Genomic DNA, 19,659 nt, shown 5'->3' on the forward strand with positions numbered 1-19,659 from the left:
TCAGGGCGGGCACCAGGTTGGAGGCAAGAAAGCAAAGGAAAGAGAGCACAAGAAATGCAACTGAGAATTCTGACAATGTTTGTGTGTAAACCTATGAGCCTGATAGCATCAAATCCATCATACATTTAGCAATGTAACTAGTGCATTTCTATAAACATGTCCTAAAACATTACTTCTTCCCATTTCCTCCCACTACACCAAAGTGACTTTTAAGGACAAATTGACAAGACACACCGATTGAAGATCTATAACTGAATTTATTGCATTAAATTATATTCCTACAGCAATTAGTATTAACAAACACACGTGAGTTTAACACACTAAAATATTTTAGGCATACTACAGGTATTAGTACCAGGTTGGTGCCTTGCCTTTTTCCCATCCTGAAAGCAAATCTTAAAACTGTATTTTTTTTTTCGACCAAAATTTGTCTTTAATATGAATGGAAATATTACGAATAAGTATTTTACATATTCTATTACCCTTCTGGTCTCACTTAAACAGATTCAATTGTTGTTCAAATTAAGACAAAATGCCAATGAGCCCTGTGTGAATCCCGAAGAATGCAGCTGCAATTATTTAATTTCATCTCCCCCCCTAAGGCAACATGCCGGAAGATGTAAAACAGCTCCCCCTTTACTTTAAATTTTACCTTTCCATCGCAAACCAAGTCTGAATTCAAAGCGACCCACGACCTATACATGTTTAAACTTTTTATTTATTATATTAAATAATGAACATTATTAAGGGTTTTTATGTGAATTACTAAAATGTTAGGAATATTCAAAAATGTTGTTTGATCATGTTATGTTATTGATCGCATAGAACTCAACAATTGAGCTAAATACAAAAATGCTTAAATCCCTCAAAACTACTGCATCTGAACATCTCTTTAAAGAAATTGAGCTAAATACAAAAATGCTTAAATCCCTTAAAACTACTGCATCTGAACATCTCTTTAAACAAATCACACACATTTAGCCTTTCCTATGTGATCTTTTGATAATTACTGTAATAACTGATAAACCTCCACTGATACTGGATACCTCCACTGATACCCTGTGGAGGCCTGCCTGTCACTTTGAAAACCTCTGGTCTAAAGGGATAAACTACATCTATACAATATAACATGATTTGCCATACCTAAAGCCATATAATGATGTGTATCTTCTGGTTAATGTAACACTATTTTTCCATGTCAACTATCTTTTTTAACGGAAGCAATTTTTCTGTTATTAACTATAATTAATGTTGTGTATGTTTACAGGTTCACTAAAGTAGTTAAGAGTAAATATTTCAATTGATAATACTAAACTTGCCACACAAAGCAGCAGGGCTACACTTTCTTTCACATTCTAATGATGAATTTTCTGTGAAGCGTACCTGCCTGTTCTGTTTAGATTTTTCTAATCATCTTGATTTTAAATATATAAAGCAAACACAAGTGGGTCTTAGCAACAATCCGTCGGGGGTCAGAGGCTGAGAGATGCAAGAAGACAGGGAAGCCAAAAAAGGTCTGACGGAGGAGTGAAAATCATAGGAGAACCAATCACAGGCACTAATTAAAGCATTAGTAGAGCTCTCAGTTTTAAGCTGCTCTGAAAGGAGGGGGAAAGGTAAAGCTCACAAAAGCACTGATACAGGCACTTCATCACAGTATGGTGAGTTCCAGTACGAGGGATACGGTTGGTGCAAAACAACTTACAGAGAGAAAGAAACACATCACAAAGCAGGCTCTAAAAGAAACATGTGACACAGAAGGAGGTAGAGCTCACAGAAAGCAGTCACAGGCCACTTGAGGTTACTGTCACAACAGGATAATACTTGGCTCTTCATTAAACACAGGCACGCAAAAATCTGATTTACATTATTAACTTAGATTATATAAATGTATTGCTCTATGACAAATTCTAACTGATATTTTAAGTTTAAGCTGGCCCATTACTGCTATATATAATGATGAAAGAAGAGAGTTACAAATAGTAAAAAGTGCAGCCTGGAGAGCTGACCAGAAGGAACTCTGTCAAACTCTTTTTTTTAAATTACTAAGCCAAGAAAAATAAAGATGCGCCATTCATTTCTTAAATAATGCTGCAAGAGAGAGCTGCTTAACTGTCTCGACCAAGTCATAAAATGGCTGCTAACAGAGAAAAGAATGCTGCATCTTCAGGAAATCAATCACTCACTGAGACGAAGAATCACAAGATTTACATGAACACTCCGCAGGCTCAGTGAGTCACCACAGTCTAAATCTATACAATCTCACTGACATTAGTTGGCATAGGAAGGAGAAAAAAGGAGGGGAAAGAGAGTCATGCTAGAGGAGGTTGAGCAGGACATTGATGGTGAAACAGCAGAAGAGGTAGATGCAGTAGGTACACAGGAAGGGAGAGTCTAGGGGGCTGTGTGCCACCTGGTGGCAGGTCCAGGAGAGCGTGTGGAAGAGGGTACGGAGTGGGACTCCCACGCCCTTGACCAGATGGTAGGGCGTAGCCACCACAGCAAGAGAGGAAAGCGGGGTACCTGAGGGCTGGAGCTCAGCTGAGGGGGCTGCCGCTGCCATCGCCCTTGCGGGGGCATCCACAGTCGCCGTAGGTGTTTGGGGCATCTGGTTTCCCTGCAAAGACAGATAACGTCAACCACAGTAAAGTCCCCTACTTAATACACTACTCTGCTTCCCCACGTTGGCCCTCGTGCCTCTACCTCCAAAGTGCTGCATTTTGAAGATAAACTAAACAATTATCTTCTCCATTATTATGCCATTCGATCCTGATTTCCTCCAGGATTTCATCTAGTAAACAAAAACAGGTACCTTAGCAGTGATCGGAGCAGGGGAGGGAGCAGGCCTCTTTCTCTGAGCATAGCCAGACAGACGGTAGCAGTAGTGGGGCTTGCAGTAAAATTTTCCTGCAGAGTAAAGGAGATAGACATCACATAAGCAAATAGATGAAATGCATTAATTAATTCATACACCTCTTATTCTGTAAAGTTCAACTCACTGGTTTTGTGAAGTAGGCTGTGTGTTTGTCATTTAGAATAAAAACATCTTACTTTCTGTCTCAGTTTACACTGTCAGTGGGATTTAGTCCCACGGGTAACTCTGGAAAACAGCTTCTGTCTCAAAAAACAATCTGCTGCCTGTCCTTGAGCACAATAGACGCAATTGACACCTCCCAGACAAGGAAAATATGGACTCATACGACTGCACTCAGCTCTGGGGTGAATGTAATGTAATAAAATAAAAAGTAAGGTAATCTCTTTAAAGTTGAGATTAACATTTCATGTGGTTATAGCATCTCTCAAATTATTTTGATAGCCTACATGTTTATGTGTACAAAAATGAGACAAGCCTGGTGAAACTAGGTGCAGTCCATGTGTTGCTTTCGGCTCATTCATCTCAGTGTCTCCATAAAGTATCCATAGGTAGAGTCAGAGACTATCATTCAACCACTGGAGATCACCAGAGTCTCACATTTTCAATTGTATAGAGAATAGCAGTTTAAAAAAAAAGAAATAGATTATGCTTGCACTTATTCTGTATCAGATAGTTTTCGTTTTGTTCTCGTGTCGCTAAAAGTTTAGTTCAATTTTGGCTTTGAAACTTTACGACAGATGCAACTATCACAAAGAAAGGAAAGAAAAGTTATCTTAACGCGAGTCTTACCATCCTCCACGTCAAAGGCGTAGGAGGACAGTCGTAGTGTGGTTCCACAGTAGTCACACTTGAAGCAGCTGCGATGGAAGAATTTCCCCTCTGCACTCAGCCTCTCCATCACGTACACACGCTTTCGGCAGAAGAAGCACACATCACTGCCACCGATGTTGACGGGGAACTCTTTTCTGAGTGAGCCCTGTAGAATGATAAAGCATTGATCAGTTTTTTGGAGGAGAGGAGAGGAGAGGAGAGGAGAGGAGAGGAGAGGAGAGGAGAGGAGAGGAGAGGAGAGGAGAGGAGAGGAGAGGAGAGGAGAGGAGAGGAGAGGAGAGGAGAGGATTTAGTGGACATCACACAGCAGGCCACTGTCGAAGTGAGCTGGGTATTGAGCTACTTCATAACCCAAGGAAAATACGACAACAGAGCAGGTCAATAGTTATTTGTCAGTAGGAATCGGGATCTCTGATCATTGTGAAAATGATCAACAAACACAACAGTAATCTCTAACAGAAGTTACTTGTGTAGCAAATCCACTCTACACCTACAGGGAGCTCGATCAGTGCTAAACTGTGACAGAAAACTAACACATTAAGGTATCAAAAACATATCAGTGTATGAAAAAACACTCTCTGGCAAGTTAGGCTTAGAACTGTGCATTCACATGCCTTCTACCCCCCGGGGCAGCATGCTTACCAAATCCCTCTTTTCAGGTAGGGGCTTAGGATCTTCCTGAGACTGAAGCTGATTGGCTATCTGCTCAGCCAATGAGCTAACGCCGCCTGTGTACATCCTTACATAGCGCTATCAACAGCATTAGGAGGGAAGAAAAGATGGTGGACAACCATTAGAAAATGATGGATGAAAAAGAAAGATAATGTGAAAAACACGTTGAAGAAGTGGGAAGAGGAGAGCACAGAAGGCGTTCAAAAACAATAGTGTCTGACAGGAGATAAATACATGACAAATCAATGTTTCCATGCTTGACTGATCAAGCGTTTAAATGTGCTGGCAACCCCACCTAGATGTAGAAGTATCCAAGCATTTTGAAAGACAACAGTTACTACCTTTTCTTCTGTAACATAACTGTTCATTAAGACTACTATATGCGCTTACACACTCAAGTAAAGCAGATGCATTTTTCATTCTCATACACACGCATTATCCGTCAGTATTAAATCTTTAATTAATCATCACCATGATTAAGTTAACATCTAGTAAAGCAAAAACATCGCCTGTTGGGGAAGAATCGGGGTTCAGTATGTAGTATGAGACAAACCTAAGCCATGCACACTAGGGCCCCCCCACATTTGGGGTTCAGCGATTTCAGAATTCAGATTCTATACTAGGGACCCCATTGGCAAAATAACTGTGGCATAATTTGATACCTGTACAGATAGAGTCCCAGTCATGAGGAGGGATTACTCACCCACATAGTAACAACAACCCCAGAAAACATTTAAAATGTTGCAAATGAGATTCTTAATATTTCACAACATGCATACATACAAAATACAGCTTTTAAAGCAAGTCTCAACATGTGTAACTAAAGTGAGAGGATGCAGCCCTATTGAAGACTAAGTGCAGGTGCACTGTGTTAGCGTCACCACACACTTCATTCCTTCCGGGTGTAAAACAACTACCTGTCTCAGGGTGTCAGAGGTGGAGGGGGGGGAATCAGGGGGAGACTGGGCTCGGGCCAGGTGCCATTGCTCCGTAAAAAAACGGGAGGGTTTTTTCTTAGGCTCCAAACAAAGGAGGGACAAAGGAGAGTAGATCAATATGAACTTCACTGTTGAACAGCATTTTTTAAAATAAAACTATTGGACCAAATAGTTTGTTTGGAGAGCAGCCTGTTGGTCAGCTTTATTCCCCGGGGTTATATGCTAACACACTAGCATATACTGCTGAGTTTAGCTAATTTCTATTCAATATAACCTTAACTTTCTTGACGTTACATTTCTCCTTTTTAATAATATTCCTATCTCAGTTACCGTGTCAAAGATAAATAAAGTCACTTGAAAAAAAGTAATTTTCTCTTGACTTCTAGCTGATGCTCTAGCATAAACCTCTGAGTATGAGCAGGTGGCTAGCACTATTGAGATATGGATTATTTTAGTCCTTTTTATGTTTTTATAAACTGTGCTTTGATACAAATATGTCATATTAACCCTATACTTGTAAAACTGTTGGTATTCATATCTTTTTCAGGGGAAAAAAAAGTTAGTCATTTCTGCAGTCAAGTTTAGCCATGCAAGTATCCCTGTCCATTTACAGCGTATAAATAGGCTACTTGTATTGTTTTTTTACATATATTATCCACCATAAATAAAGTTTCATTCACTTAAAATTTAGGTTTACTGCTGCATGAGTTCTTATCTACAAGCTGCCTCTTACAATCACTAGCCTACTGATGTGTGTTTACGTGCTAAAATACACCAGCAACCTACTGAGGATACATAATTATTCAAGTGTCTACTCTTAAAAGGGTAAAGTTGACCAACAGGATAAGTCTTGCAAAATTTGTATTCCTTTATCAACATGTATAAATATTAGACTGATAATCAGCTTCCTGTGTTAACAGGGAAATTTCACCTGTGGTCTGGCTGGCTTGCTCTCAAAGTGAGAGGAAAGTTGCTCGGCCCTCTCCTGAATGCTAAGCACATATAAGGGCATTTCATCATCAGAGAGCAGAGGCCTTGCTGGCTCCTGCAGAGACATAGATTCAATCACAAAAAGGGATGCACAAGGTGGAAAAACCTAATTATTCTTTGCCTTTTAAGTATTTTCCTAAAACAATCTCCTTTCCAAAATCGTGTCATTGAGGTAAAGGCCACAGATGGTTTGTAAGCAATAGTTTTCATAGTTCCATCTGTCATCCTTTAATTCAAGGCAGCAATGTAAGCCTGTGTGGGTAAACATGAGAGCAATGCCCGGCAGACAGTGAGGCTATCTAGCAGAAATACTTAGCAAAACAACAGGCTACACTTAGCTAAATAAACACAGAGTGAACACTTGAGAGAGCTTGTTCTCAAAAGCAAAAACTTTCATAAAGGGTTATTTCTCAGAGTGATGTGTTAGAGGATCAGCCCAAAGCACCAAAACCTAACCTTTCTGGAGGAGTCAGGAGAGGATAGTGGTGAACCAGTCAGTTCACGGGACAAGAGCCACTGCTCTAAAAACAAACGGGATGGCTTTTTCTTAGGCTCCAAGGGGTAAAAGAGGAATGGGTGAAAGACGGAATTAGACTTGAGATGTGCACATGTACACCAAAAGCATGTTCTTTACATACACTGCAGGCTAAGAAAAGTACTTGATAAAACCTGATAATGCACACCGGAAAACCACTTTCTCATAAAAATGTGCATGCACGTGTCCATGTATGTTGTTCACCTTTGGTGGTCTGTCAGGTTTGCCCTTAAACCTGGAGATTAGGCGGTCAGCCCTCTCCTGTATACCAGGTATGTGAATGGGTCCTGGGTCTGTCAGGTGTGGCAGCTTCCACTCCTGCCAAGGAAGCTCTATTGAAACTTGATGATGGTGTAGCTAAAGGGGTGATGCTTTTAACAACTAATTTGTCCATATTAAGAAATGCCTTATTTGACTGTTTGTTCCATAAAACAGTTTGTTTACAGCTATTAAACCATTATTTAATAACCAACCACAAACAACAGCAGTGACAAGCTGAACACATATCCATGCAATCACTCATTTACTCTACCCTGTATTTTAGAGGCATCTCATAGTATTCGAGCTCCTCTTCTTCCGGGCTTCTACACAATTGCTTGAAGGCAGAAATGAGCAGACTGTATTAACACTTTGGTTTGTATTGGGCAATAAAACAGATTCTTACAAAAGGAGTTGTTAACTGTTGTGTTAGAGACCAGTTTGTTAAGCAGAATATCAGAAAGCACCTGACAATAAGTTAAAACTACCCACGGTCCCCTGAGTCTACATTTAATTACAAGCCGTCACATCCCAGCAACATACCCCTCAGCAGGAAAACAAGCAGCTCCTCCTAATGACACACACTACCCACTCAGAGAAGTAAACACGACCGCAACCTCTCTAGAAAGTTAATTTGGGGAAATGCAGCATTTTTGTTTTGATATATACACACCACGCACTGCAGGCATCAAATCTGAGGTATTGGTGTTATTAGAGAGGATGCTTTTAGCAAACAGAATAGGGGAGTGGGTGTAAAGGGACACTAGATGGGTTTGCCATGGATTTGTGGCAGAGATAGACAGACACAGACAGACAGATACAGCAGACTGTGTGTCACCTCTGAGTGAAGAGAGAGCGAGGAAGTGGAGGAGGAAGAAGGGAGCAGAATGGTTTTCTTTGGGCAGCTCCGAGAGCCCAAGCTGGACTGTTGGTGTGCACCACTTCTGGTCTTGAGAGATAGGGGACAGGAACAACAGAAGATGATGAGAATGATGATGATGATGATGATGATGATGATGATGATGATGATGATGAAAATGATGAGCTATTGAGCCAGAGTAAATATGGTTTATGCTCCTAATTGTTGTCATTTACAGTAGGATAATACACTTCAAGGCTTACAAAAAGCTTGTAAAACTATGAGGGGAAAATGATTATATCTAAAAAGTATTTGCATCGACGCAAACTTAGTAATCCATTTGGTTAATAGAATTAGTGTGATGTCCTACTTTACTTACTTAGGTTCACTTACACTACAAGTACCGTTAGCAAAGCCTGACACACTTGCACACACAAAAAGCGGAAAACAGACTACCCACAAAGTCTATATGGCAAAAAAAAAAAAAAACTTTATAAATGCAGTCCAATGGTCAAAAGGGGAAATAATTTACTGGTGCTGTAAAACTCTTTTTCAAATATAGTCACAGTCTCCTCTATTGTATATCAACATATAAACCAAGGAACAGACATTTTCCAGTATAGTAGAAAACACAACTGAATATAAGAGTGGCTTGAAAAATATCCAAACACTTTGTATAGAGAAGTGTTTAGGATTATCCAGATTATTTCAGTCTTCAAATTGATTTTAAACTAATTTACTGTGCAGTGAGAAGACATCTAAGAACAGCAGTAAATTAATCCCTTTAAAGAGGATAGTTTGAAGCTTTAAATCAATACCTGTGAGGTGAATGCTTAATCTAGTGGCAATACAGTAGTATAATAGTGGAAAAGACAACTTTTTCAGCATCAGCAGGAGAAAACTGGTGCCGGCACTCCACCGTGCTGACTCCGATTATTCGCATGATGAAACAGTGAAGCAGGATGACAAGCAGGCAAGCCAGCTGGCTACAACTGCTTACCTACTGGGGCCGGCGGAGTGGATGTAGCACTGGATAGTATTTCATAGTAGCACCATTTCAACACACATACAAGTTGGGTCACGTGGCTAACAAAATAGCAAGCTTAATTGTATCTACTTCCACAGTTAGGGAAGAAGCATAGCAGGGAACCTTGAACTGGAGCACTCAGGTCATAGAAAAGTGGCAGAAAAGGCAACAAGAAAGAGAGGGAAGGTAGACATCACAGAAGGAGACCATTCTGTTTTTCTCCATATCTATTCTCCTATTTCTTTTCACTCTATTCCACTGATCAAAAGGTGGCCTTAACATGCCAAACAAAGTAGCAATACAACAGCAAAATGTGAGGAAGAAGAAGACCATGCATATTCCAAATAAAAAAAGAAGGGTAACACTTTCTATAAAGGTGTTGCCCATAATGCATTATGACCACATTCATAAGATATTATAATGCATTTAATAGCCTTATAAAACTCTTTAGAAATATTTGTATCGTTATTATGCATGACGACTTATAACAAGCACTGCATAAGGTTATTAGCTATTCTAAGTACTCTTTTACCTAAAGCTCACAAAGTCCTGCTGCAGCTTGTTATTGATGTTTCTAAGACACTATTCCATTTCATAAACTTAGAATGTAAAATCTGTTATGATACCTCAGGGCAGCTCTTTGTGTTTTTAAAACTAGCTATGAAACCCAGGACTCAGAGTCTTCTTTCATGAAGTGTTACCACACTGGCATGGAGGTATAAAGCATTATGAATGCTTAACTTATAATACATAATGGCAACCACTTATAATACTTTATTAACCTTGTTGTGAGTTGTCATGAATGATACATGATAAACATTTCTTTAAAATGAAAAAATTTAAAAAAAAACAAGTTATAAAGGCTAATAATTTTTTGGTGAGGAAAAATGATTACACAGAGCTTTGTTTGTTTAAAGAAACTTAGGGTACCTTTAACTACTGCTAATTATTATGTTTATGTATACCTTTAAGCTATAATTTTGTGTTAAACATCACAACTAATAATTCCTGAGCATGCATTATGTAATCTTTACTGTTTTATTTTTAACATGAACCCTTCGTACATTTGGCTAAATAAACCCACTATTCAATGGGCTGTCACTTGTGAACTTTGAATCAATTTCTATGTAGTTACACAACCATGTTTCATCTTAGATTCGTAACAAATGGTTTATGCCTGGAGAAATGAGAACATTCACAGGCTTGTTGACCAGGTTTTGGAGTCATAAAAACATCTGAACATTGCGCTGATTGATCTGCTTTAGTTTATATATGTCTCAGTGGACGATTTCCAGAATCTTGTATGGTATAGTGAGCTCAGGACATGTTGTCTAGCTTATCGGAGCTACCTTCGCCTGGCTTCTGGATTGGGAGGCCAATTCAATTTCCATCAGAAGAGAAGGGTGAATCTGGACTTAATGGGATGTGAAAGGAGTTGGATGACTACCAGGCCAGCTCAGCTAACCGTACCTGCTCCGATCTGTGGGGCAGTGTCTGACACTTGACCATTTCTTTGTAGCGAATGCTCAGCTGCTCCTGCTGCTGTGTGCGTCTCTGAACCAGGACAGGAGAAGCAAGGAGGAGAGGATATGAAGATGTCGCACTCTTATGTCACACACACACACACACACCTATTTGATTGAGAAGTTAAACACACTCACACAGTCAGTTTCATTAACCACAAAACAAGAGCTATTGAGTAAATTCCTCCAAATCTCACAAAACAAATCTTCAAACGGACTACAGAGAAGGTGAGGCTCAGACTAGTACAGGTCAGAACAAAGCAGCTTTGCCCACTGTGACACGCGGGGACATACGGTTAGCAGGTCAGCCTAGTTGTTAGTGTCTATGGGGATGAGGTTGGGCGGTTCTACTCTTTACCTTTCTCCATGCTGGAACAGGTGCCAGGCGCACTGGCTCATTCACAGGGGTTTTGGGCAGGGTACGGGGTAAAAGGCAGTCCAGATTAGGCAGAGAGTCCCCCTTTGTGGTCAGATAAAGATGAGTGACAGTGAGCGTGACCAGAAATAGGCCACGAATAACCATGCAAGGCGTCATGAAATAGTCCATGATGGGAGATGGAAGCAAGGAGGAAGAGAAACAGAAAGAAGGAAGTGAATCATGGGCTGATGGACTCACAGTGGCTGGAAAATGTGTTCAAAACTAATAAGGAAATGACAGAGAGTCATAAGACGGTCATGCTGAAACTTGTGTATTATTTAATAGCACTTCGAGGTATTCGTCAGTGAATGCCATGCAGAATGTACATCAATAATAGATGGCAAGAAAGGAAAGAAACAATGTGTACATGGAGTATATTTAGCCAAGCAGCTGCTCCACTATTCAGCCTTTATAAAGTCTTCACCACAAATCTTCAAGCTTTGTAAGTGAAGTTTTGTATCAACATAATCAAATATTTCTGATGGCCAAAGCAATACATATACAGAAGTTTTTATATTTAAAAAAAAAAATCTGTTTTCTCAAACAGAAACAGTTGAGAGTTGTCTTTCTCAACGCCAACAATACTGTCCAGTGTTCCTGTAGCCCACTTAATCCTCCCACTCTTGGTGGCAAGCAAACCAAAGCTCGGCGAAACCAATTCACCCTAGCCCTCCAAGCCTAGTCAGCATTGTGAGGCCGCCTACATGACCAAGGAACAATACCCTGCCTGACCAATATTAGTATTCTGGACCTCAGCTCATTAATACAGTGGCCTACAGCTCTTCAATCATGGGATCAAAGGCCCTGTCACACTACGTGAAATCTACATGTTCATCAAAATATTCATTGTAAGGAAAAACAAACCACAATGAGTATGCGCAAAAAAATTCGGAACTACTACGAAGCCCAGAAAGTCTGACTATCTATTCCTTGTTGATTAATTCCCCCCACTTTCTCTATACCTGTCGTTTGAGTCCTGTAGGTTGTGGAGCGTTCTCCTCAAACTTGGCGAGCAGCTGGGTGGCCATGACTTTGACTTTGTTGTGGTTCGCCACAGCACAGGAGTCCATTTTTCTCTCTGACAGGACAGACGGGACAGAGGGCCTGTCGTCACGACCGATCCTGGTTACCTCCTCCTGAGAGAGATTTAAGAAATAAAATAAAAGTTAAAAACAGTAAAAGCTGGTTGCTGTCAGTCTAGTTTCTAGGATGAATGAGTCTGTTCTGGTCAGATAGGCTGCTCAAGAACTCAACATCTTACACACCATGTTGTCAAAACTACTCACATCTTCAGACTGGCTGGTTTTCCTCCTCTTCCCCAAACCATCCACATCCTTCTCTTTTTTGTCCTGTTGATGATACATCACAAGTTATTTTCACTCATACTACAACCATGAAGTGAGGAAGTGCAATTTTTGAAATTTAAAAATAAATCCAGGGGTGCTAGCAGACATTTTTCAGACAATGACCTTTGGATTTCGCTTCCTGGATATTGCTATGCTCTGACCAAGTTTGCTTAGGAAGGAGATAGGTGATTTCGTGCTGGATATCAGTGCTGCCTTCTCCTCGGGACTCAAGTTGTGGTTATCTGAAATCCACAAAGAAAAGATTAAGAGCATGAAAAAGCACTTCTCAGTATTGTGACTAATTACGGTATCAAAGCATCTGTGGGAAAACAACACTTCTGTACAGACACCTCCCAAAACCAGATTACAGAAGCAGCAGCTCTACTGTATCACCCGCTCTTACCTCCGGGTGGCACTGTGTCCTTAAACATCTCATAGAACTGGCTGAGGTACATGACCATGGAGAGTTTGTCTGGCTCTACCACAGAAGACATCTCTTTGCCAGTCATGCAGGGCGAGATGCCAAACTCCCTCTCCGCCACGTCGAAACCCAACTGGTTGTTCTTCTCCTGGTCTCGCTCGTCCAGGGAATCAAAGTCACTGAGGGCAGGAGGAAGAGACAAAAGAGAGAATGAGATGGGACAGGATAGGGAAAATAGAAAAAATCTAATCCAATGCGCATTCATCTCAATAATCTTAAATCTGCACCTATGAATTAAACATAAATAAGCACATACAGGCTACACATTCACTAGGAATTTTGCAGATTTTTCACAATAAATGAAATTGAGATTATTTGATTTGACAAAATATTAATATTTGACAGTAATTGTACCGTCTGTGTACAAAATAATAACAAATGAAAAATATGTGACTTTTACATTAGGATTATACATTGCACTGACCTACTTTATGTATTGTAATTGAGAGATGATTATATTTCCTTTGAACCCCATAACTGTATTAAGCTACAGCATATACAGTATATTGTGTTTGAATATTGCAGTAAGAACCATTAGGGTGTACTAAGATGTGGTTTCTTTTTTGGCCACTTGGGGGCAGCATAAATAAGCTGCAGACAACATTGACATGGTCTCACTAAGTTGGTATGGCGATGTGTGAGCAAACAGCTGCTTCTTTACAAATCCAACAAATAATTATAAACATTATCATTCATTATTCATTTGGAGTCATGTCTGGCCACCTGACAAATGAAGTCCAATATTCACTTTCCCTCGAGCCTTGCCTCCTGCTAAATACTCAACTACGTTCACCAGCTAATTGTATGAGAGCTTGCAAATACAAATATCATGATTGGTGATCTCCTCATGCGCAATGAGATTTGAATTAAATTTGAATACAATTACTTTGACATAACAGATGATTTTTGACAGAATTACACACCAAATCAATGAAGTACGCAACAAAAATCTGTCTCAATTATGAGGAATCTACAGAAGCCCTAAGAGAAAAGTGAGAAAAACATAAAAATATCTGATCTAAATCTGTTAATACAAGTTTATTATTATTAGTATTTGTTGATGTTATCTTAATTTCGGCCAAAAGAGGCTGAAGTGTACCACAACCTTGTGTTCTAAATGGGACTAAAACATTCATGTTTTCCTTCAGGTCAGGTTTAATTTTTTTTAATTTACTCTAAACACAAAGTGCATATATTTTGTGTTACCCAGTTATATAAAATTAACGTCATGTCTTTCTTATGGCTCTAAATTTATATTAACTGCTGCTAGGTCAGGGAGTATTGGTGCACTTTACTAAGTTAGAAAATGACACTGGCAAAACATTTTTCCTTTTGTTTCAAATGTGAAAAAAGTAAGGATACCAGAATTTTTTATTCTCACTTGCCTCTCAGGGCTTCCATATTATTCAGCAAAATGCAGAGAGAGGGAAAAAAATCTATATTTTCCGACCACAACTACCCAGCAGCAGCAGACACTGAGCCTGCATTTAACACTAATGAAGAAGCATTTCTGTACAACAGTCCACTGTACATGTTGTGGAAAGCATTACTGTAAATGTCATTACACTGAAGCTGAAAATACCATTAAGGCTGGGTCATCGATACAACTCAAGTCCATTTAAAAGCATTAGCATTAGAACATCAGGCACAGAGTGAACCCTCCACTCTATCGCTTTTAACCATCCGTCTTGTACAACATGCATACACGTGAATGTAATTTCTCCAAGGTACCTCCACTGATCAATCTCCCTCCCCTCCCATCATCTGGCCTATCAAAAGCAGCAGAGCACAACTGCTACACTGCTTGGTAAATGTCAGGCAGGACACAGATACTAATAGCTTATAATGCTAATTGTCACATTTCCTCCAGAGGGTAACAATCTAAATTAGGCAATATGGACGGAGACTGTGTTGTTTATAGCGTGTGTAAAAGTAAGGAGAGTGTTTACGTATGAGAGTGTTTACGTAAGAGTTGAGATATGGGTGGGTGGGGGGGCTCCCTTAAGGGACCCAAGAGCCCATTATGACTTGTAGCTGTCATCTCATTTACAGTGATGTGCAACTCACAACCAAGTTCTTAACCAGACAGTTAACATCATTTGCCAACAACTCACATAAACACGGCTGGACAGTCATTCCAGGCACGGCAGCAGTTTAACCCTTAACGCTTGGCAGAGTTTACAAATTTGACTTTTTTTTTTTTTTTTTTCTTGTGGTGTGTGTGTCCTGCATGTATCTCTTTCAAGATACTCACATGAGGTCCGGTCTGTATCGGTCAATGAGAGCGCACAGAGCCAGGCCGCTCTTCCACGACATTGTGAGGTCTGTTACGTTAACGTTCCTGTATCCCTCTGTTTGTCTCTGGCACCAGTTCAGCAGCTTACTGGATCGAGCTATGGATTCTATTGTGGCAGAAAGAGAAAATTAAAGGCTCCATGGTAAAGCAGCAGGTTGAACAAATTCTGGATTAAACATAGAAAGAAATACAAAATGGTTTGTGGGCAGTGCTCAAATCTCTCACTGAGCAATCTCATGGCCTTGGTCAGGTAAGGCTGAGCATAAGGTCATAATGTTTTGTCAGCCATGGCGTCATCATCCATGTTAGTATTGGTTTTAACCAGCCAACGAAAGAGTATTATGAACCTTGAGAAAATTTTCAGAAGGAGGGTACGGATGCAACTGAAAGGTTAAAAACCTTTAAAACAGCTGGAATGGACATTAAATCAAACCGTTGAATAAAACAAGGGAGCGCAAATGAGAGTATCAATGACCGAGTTAGTACACACAGAAATAATTTCAGAGGATGCAATCAGTCCATCCACATGTTCCATCATTCCACTATTCATTTTACGTTATTCATTCATGGTAGACTTTCAGACTGTTAATACTATTAGCAATCCCTGAACAGCAACACCATGCATTTGAACTTTGTGTTACCTTGCAACTGCTTGTCAAGCAGGCAATTGTCTAGAGTGAAAATAGTTCATGATTAAATTTCAGCAACAGTGATTGCAGCAAAATTCTACACTGATGAGTCAGCACATCAGAGAATGTCATTTCCACAATGTTAAAAAAAAATCATAGTCTCCTTTTGAAGCATGTTGAAAAACACAAACCATTCCTGGCCAACTTGGGTGTTGACGAGTTGATCACATTCTCAATTTCAATGCGCATTTCCCTGGACTCCCCTGTGTCGCAGAGGTGCCTCACCTGCAACACACAAATAATTATTACTTATCTGAAATTCCAAACATACTGTATTACATGAACAAAACATGTGTTCCTTGGCTGTAAAAGATGGCAGCTGAGATTTGTTGGCTCTCATACACACCTGGCTGGGCTTGAGGAAGTTAAGGCTAACGTTGGGGTAACGTGTGGTTGGATCCACGCTGAAATGACTGACGTTCTTACTGACATTTTCTGGCGTGGTTTGGGGCAGTATACGGTATATACTTTCCCTAAAGCAAAGAGGAAAACATTAAATGTATTCCCATGTACTCTTTAAAGAGAGTTTTATTGTCGGGAGGAAAATGTAGGGAGAAACTATTGACTGTATATAAAGATGGACGACTTGACAGCTCCCCAAAAGCAAAGCCAAAATATCCCAATAGGCCCCTGGGGTGTGGCTGTACCATAGGTCATAAATCCCACCCCCCTCCCATGTTAGTTCACCCGGGCCAAAAAAAAAATCAAAGAACATGTTAAAAATGATTTTCCTTGAGATGGTTTCTGACATTTTTTAATCATTCCGGTGTTTGCTCAGGTGTTATTTTTTCTGATAAGTTTGGTTTTAATTAGTTATTTGATTTGAAGTGGTGAAACGTCATGAATGACAGCTGTCTCGTGATTGGTCGGGTGGGTGTAGGTGCAGGGTTTCAATACTACGGCAACATCCATGGGCTCCACCGCCCATTCCCTTCTGCACAGACTCTGATTCTAAAATTACAAGATAACAGTGACCGTATCTGGGATACTTTGGATAGTGAGAGAAAGTGGGGACATGTCATCCATCTTTAGATAGAATCTATGGGAGAAACTAAGGCAATGGATTCAGAAAACACATCAACATTGTTATCAAAAAGCAAAGGGTTATTGCAGAACAGAGGAGTCACATTCCATTCAGTTCCTGAGAGAACCTCTTATCCCATTAGCACAAGCAGAGGTGGGACTGATGCATGAAATCACATACAGGCACATTTCCTAGTAAAGCACTTAGAGATACAAGGGTGTGTTTGAAAAGAGAGTACATGTATGTGCGTGCACGGGTGTGTGAATGCAACTACAAGAGTACAGCGAGTCTCTGTGCGTGTTTCCACACCCTTACCTCTCAGCTAGAACCTCAAGAGGGGTTTTTCCCTGAGCCCAGCTTTTCACCATCCAGCCTGAGTCCATGGCTGCCAGGAAACCTCGAGCGATGCCAGTGCCCATGGGCCAGAAAGGCTGCAGACAATAGCGAACACCACATTAAACAACCAAATATGGTCAAAGATGAATCAAGGATATTTAAAAAAAAAAATTAAAAAAAAAAAAAAAAGGGATAGAGCTGCGAAGCAAGAGAACTACTTGGACTTCACAATTGTAGAACAGCTAAAAAAAAAAGCTTTAAAAACCTCTGCCGCCTCTCACCTCCAACAGGCTGTCACCCACGAGCGCCACCAGCAGGTTGTGGCCATTGCGTTGCCGCACCATGGCGGCGTTCTCTGAAGCATACATGCAGGTAAAGTCGAACATGGCTACGTCCGGCTGGCCGTAGTGGTTGATGGCAAAGTCAAGTGTGGGCAGCTGGTGGTTGGTAGAGAAATCCGCAGCCTCACGGGCGTAAGACAGCAGGGCAGCCTGGTCCACGTTCGCTCTGGACAGCAGCAGCTCGGTGTCTGCATAGTCCTGCAGGAGAGATAAGACAGAGGAGATTTAGAAGAAGCATTTAGATTAAAACTAATAAAAAATGTCCTGAGAAATGTGATGAAAAAGTGGCACAATCAACAGTTCAAGATCAGATCAAGAAGTAGCATGCTCAAACTATACCATTAAGCAAGACCTACTCAGAATATAGAGAAATATAACTTTAATGTATAAGAAATTTGGTGGACTTTGTTGAACTATAGACAAGGACAAGTCTTTAACTATGTGTTATTGCCATTTCTCAAAGACTGTTTGTAGTCATTTCAACTAATGGGTGGGTCTGTACAGTACAGGAAATTATCAGTAGGTATTCTACTGTACTGTATTTCACTTTTTAACATATAACAACATGGATAGCAACGGGCAAAATGTGCACCCCAAATAAATACATTAAAATATTTGTTAGTGATATTTAAAAGGCACACAGGCATCTATCTGAAAAAACTAAATTTGTTTGACTGTGGAACTTGGGGAAAACGTTTTTATTTGGTTACTGTGAGAAAACTTTTAGTCTTTTATGTCTCGTAATTAAGCTGCTGTATAACTGCATTGTACGTATCTTAATTACTTAATTCTTATTAAGTAATCTTATTATATAAGGTGACTAAAAATGGAAAACATATTTTCCATTTTAGCAACCAAAAGCTGACGACTGATTTCCAGCCGGGCAATCACTTTTAAAAGTTAGTGCTGAGGCCTGGTATGTGGAAGGGCAACTATAAGCTCAGAAAATAAGTGACTTTAAAAAAGTCAGCAGCATGACAAGGACAGGGATATATGACATTCGCCAATAGTGACATTGTGTTAACTAAGGGACAATTTGAAGTCGACAGCCCCTCAAAGACTACACTGTGCTACAAAGAGGCCCAAGCACTTGCAGAGGAATGAACTGTGCAGTTCACGATTCTCTCCGACATGTAGCATCAAATCTCTGCATGCTTTCAAAGTGACATGTTTTCACAGAAGGCGGTGAGAGGTGCATTTTTCCATCTTCGAGCTCCCTGGTTGTCAGATGCCAGGCGGGTGGTGGTGATGGTGGGTGAGGGGAAGGGCAGGGTAGTGGAAGATATAAATGAGGGCTGTTTTTCTGATTTGCAGTGCTGCCTTGAACTGTGTGGACCCCTCCGCCTCTCTGCCATCCCTTCCACCCTTCCACCCTTCCTCTATTCCCCTCCAAGGGGCAGTCTCAATTCCATTGCTATAAAAGGATCTGTCTAGGACTTCGTATTAAAAGAGGACTTCCAGAAGTACACCAGTAGATTATGACTGTTCATTAACACATGTCTACACAATCCAAATCCCCTCAGGCCTCACACTGCAGTGTATACCAAAACCTCATTAATGTCATCAGCGCACCATGCAAACACACACTTGTACGCATCTAAAATGATCTGAAGAAGAATAATTACTGTGACTACTATACTTTTTAATGCAATCCTAAAAAGCCACCACACAATCATAGCATGCATTAAGTTATATTTGTACATGAAGATGGACCTGTAAAAAGCCCTTTCCTGTTTCCTGTGGAAAGTGGCCAGGAAACTACTGTGTATAGTAAGGACACAAACACTCAGTAAGTGTGCTTGAGCTGCCACTTTGTTCCTGAACACTGTTGGCTAGGTTAGACCATTAGGCTGATACTGGGCAAAAACAGAAAGAGAATAAAAGAGTGAAAGAATGAAAGAGAGTGAGACAAAATCAGCAAGAGATGGACAAAGTTCTGATTTGGTGTACCTGTGCGTGCATATGTAGTTTACTACTAGAGATAGAATGAGATTCAACAACCATCTCTCAAACACACACAATCTGCATGGAGCCCAGATCTGGGTTTTGATCACTCACATGCAGAATGACTCCTTTCTCCAGTAGGCTCTGTTTTTTGGCAGTCATCACAAAGTAGTGCGTGTCATCCTTATAGTAGACAATGTTTTCCAGGTCAATACCTAAAAAGTCGAAGAGAAAGACATATTGTTATATACCAAAGACAATTGTTTTACTTATTGC

At 40.3% G+C, this 19,659-nt stretch overlaps 1 protein-coding gene across 16 annotated transcripts in view; it reads right to left on the minus strand.

Annotated features, from left to right (window-relative positions):
• mical3a (microtubule associated monooxygenase, calponin and LIM domain containing 3a) overlaps window positions 1–19,659 on the minus strand; it is a 96,395-nt gene that overhangs the window by 27,265 nt on the left and 49,471 nt on the right. For 10 of the 16 annotated variants that reach the window (XM_083917439.1, XM_083917434.1, XM_083917433.1 and 7 more), the window contains exons 7-28: window positions 19,498–19,598; window positions 17,380–17,637; window positions 17,078–17,193; window positions 16,085–16,211; window positions 15,870–15,963; window positions 15,691–15,720; window positions 15,008–15,155; window positions 12,676–12,872; window positions 12,396–12,514; window positions 12,213–12,275; window positions 11,889–12,062; window positions 10,867–10,968; window positions 7,938–8,048; window positions 7,374–7,436; window positions 7,046–7,159; window positions 6,763–6,858; window positions 6,248–6,361; window positions 5,296–5,397; window positions 4,349–4,456; window positions 3,665–3,851; window positions 2,813–2,907; window positions 2,524–2,617 (exon numbers count right to left, since the gene is read on the minus strand). In XM_083917439.1, coding sequence (XP_083773565.1) covers window positions 2,524–2,617; window positions 2,813–2,907; window positions 3,665–3,851; window positions 4,349–4,456; window positions 5,296–5,397; window positions 6,248–6,361; window positions 6,763–6,858; window positions 7,046–7,159; window positions 7,374–7,436; window positions 7,938–8,048; window positions 10,867–10,968; window positions 11,889–12,062; window positions 12,213–12,275; window positions 12,396–12,514; window positions 12,676–12,872; window positions 15,008–15,155; window positions 15,691–15,720; window positions 15,870–15,963; window positions 16,085–16,211; window positions 17,078–17,193; window positions 17,380–17,637; window positions 19,498–19,598 — 2,613 coding nt within the window. The remainder of the gene's footprint in view (window positions 1–2,523; window positions 2,618–2,812; window positions 2,908–3,664; window positions 3,852–4,348; window positions 4,457–5,295; window positions 5,398–6,247; window positions 6,362–6,762; window positions 6,859–7,045; window positions 7,160–7,373; window positions 7,437–7,937; window positions 8,049–10,866; window positions 10,969–11,888; window positions 12,063–12,212; window positions 12,276–12,395; window positions 12,515–12,675; window positions 12,873–15,007; window positions 15,156–15,690; window positions 15,721–15,869; window positions 15,964–16,084; window positions 16,212–17,077; window positions 17,194–17,379; window positions 17,638–19,497; window positions 19,599–19,659) is intronic. The other 6 variants (XM_083917441.1, XM_083917438.1, XM_083917442.1 and 3 more) reach the window with 5 other exon arrangements.

This window comes from Echiichthys vipera (genome assembly GCF_963691815.1).
Source record: "Echiichthys vipera genome assembly, chromosome: 7".
In the NCBI taxonomy this organism is placed as follows: domain Eukaryota; kingdom Metazoa; phylum Chordata; class Actinopteri; order Perciformes; family Trachinidae; genus Echiichthys; species Echiichthys vipera.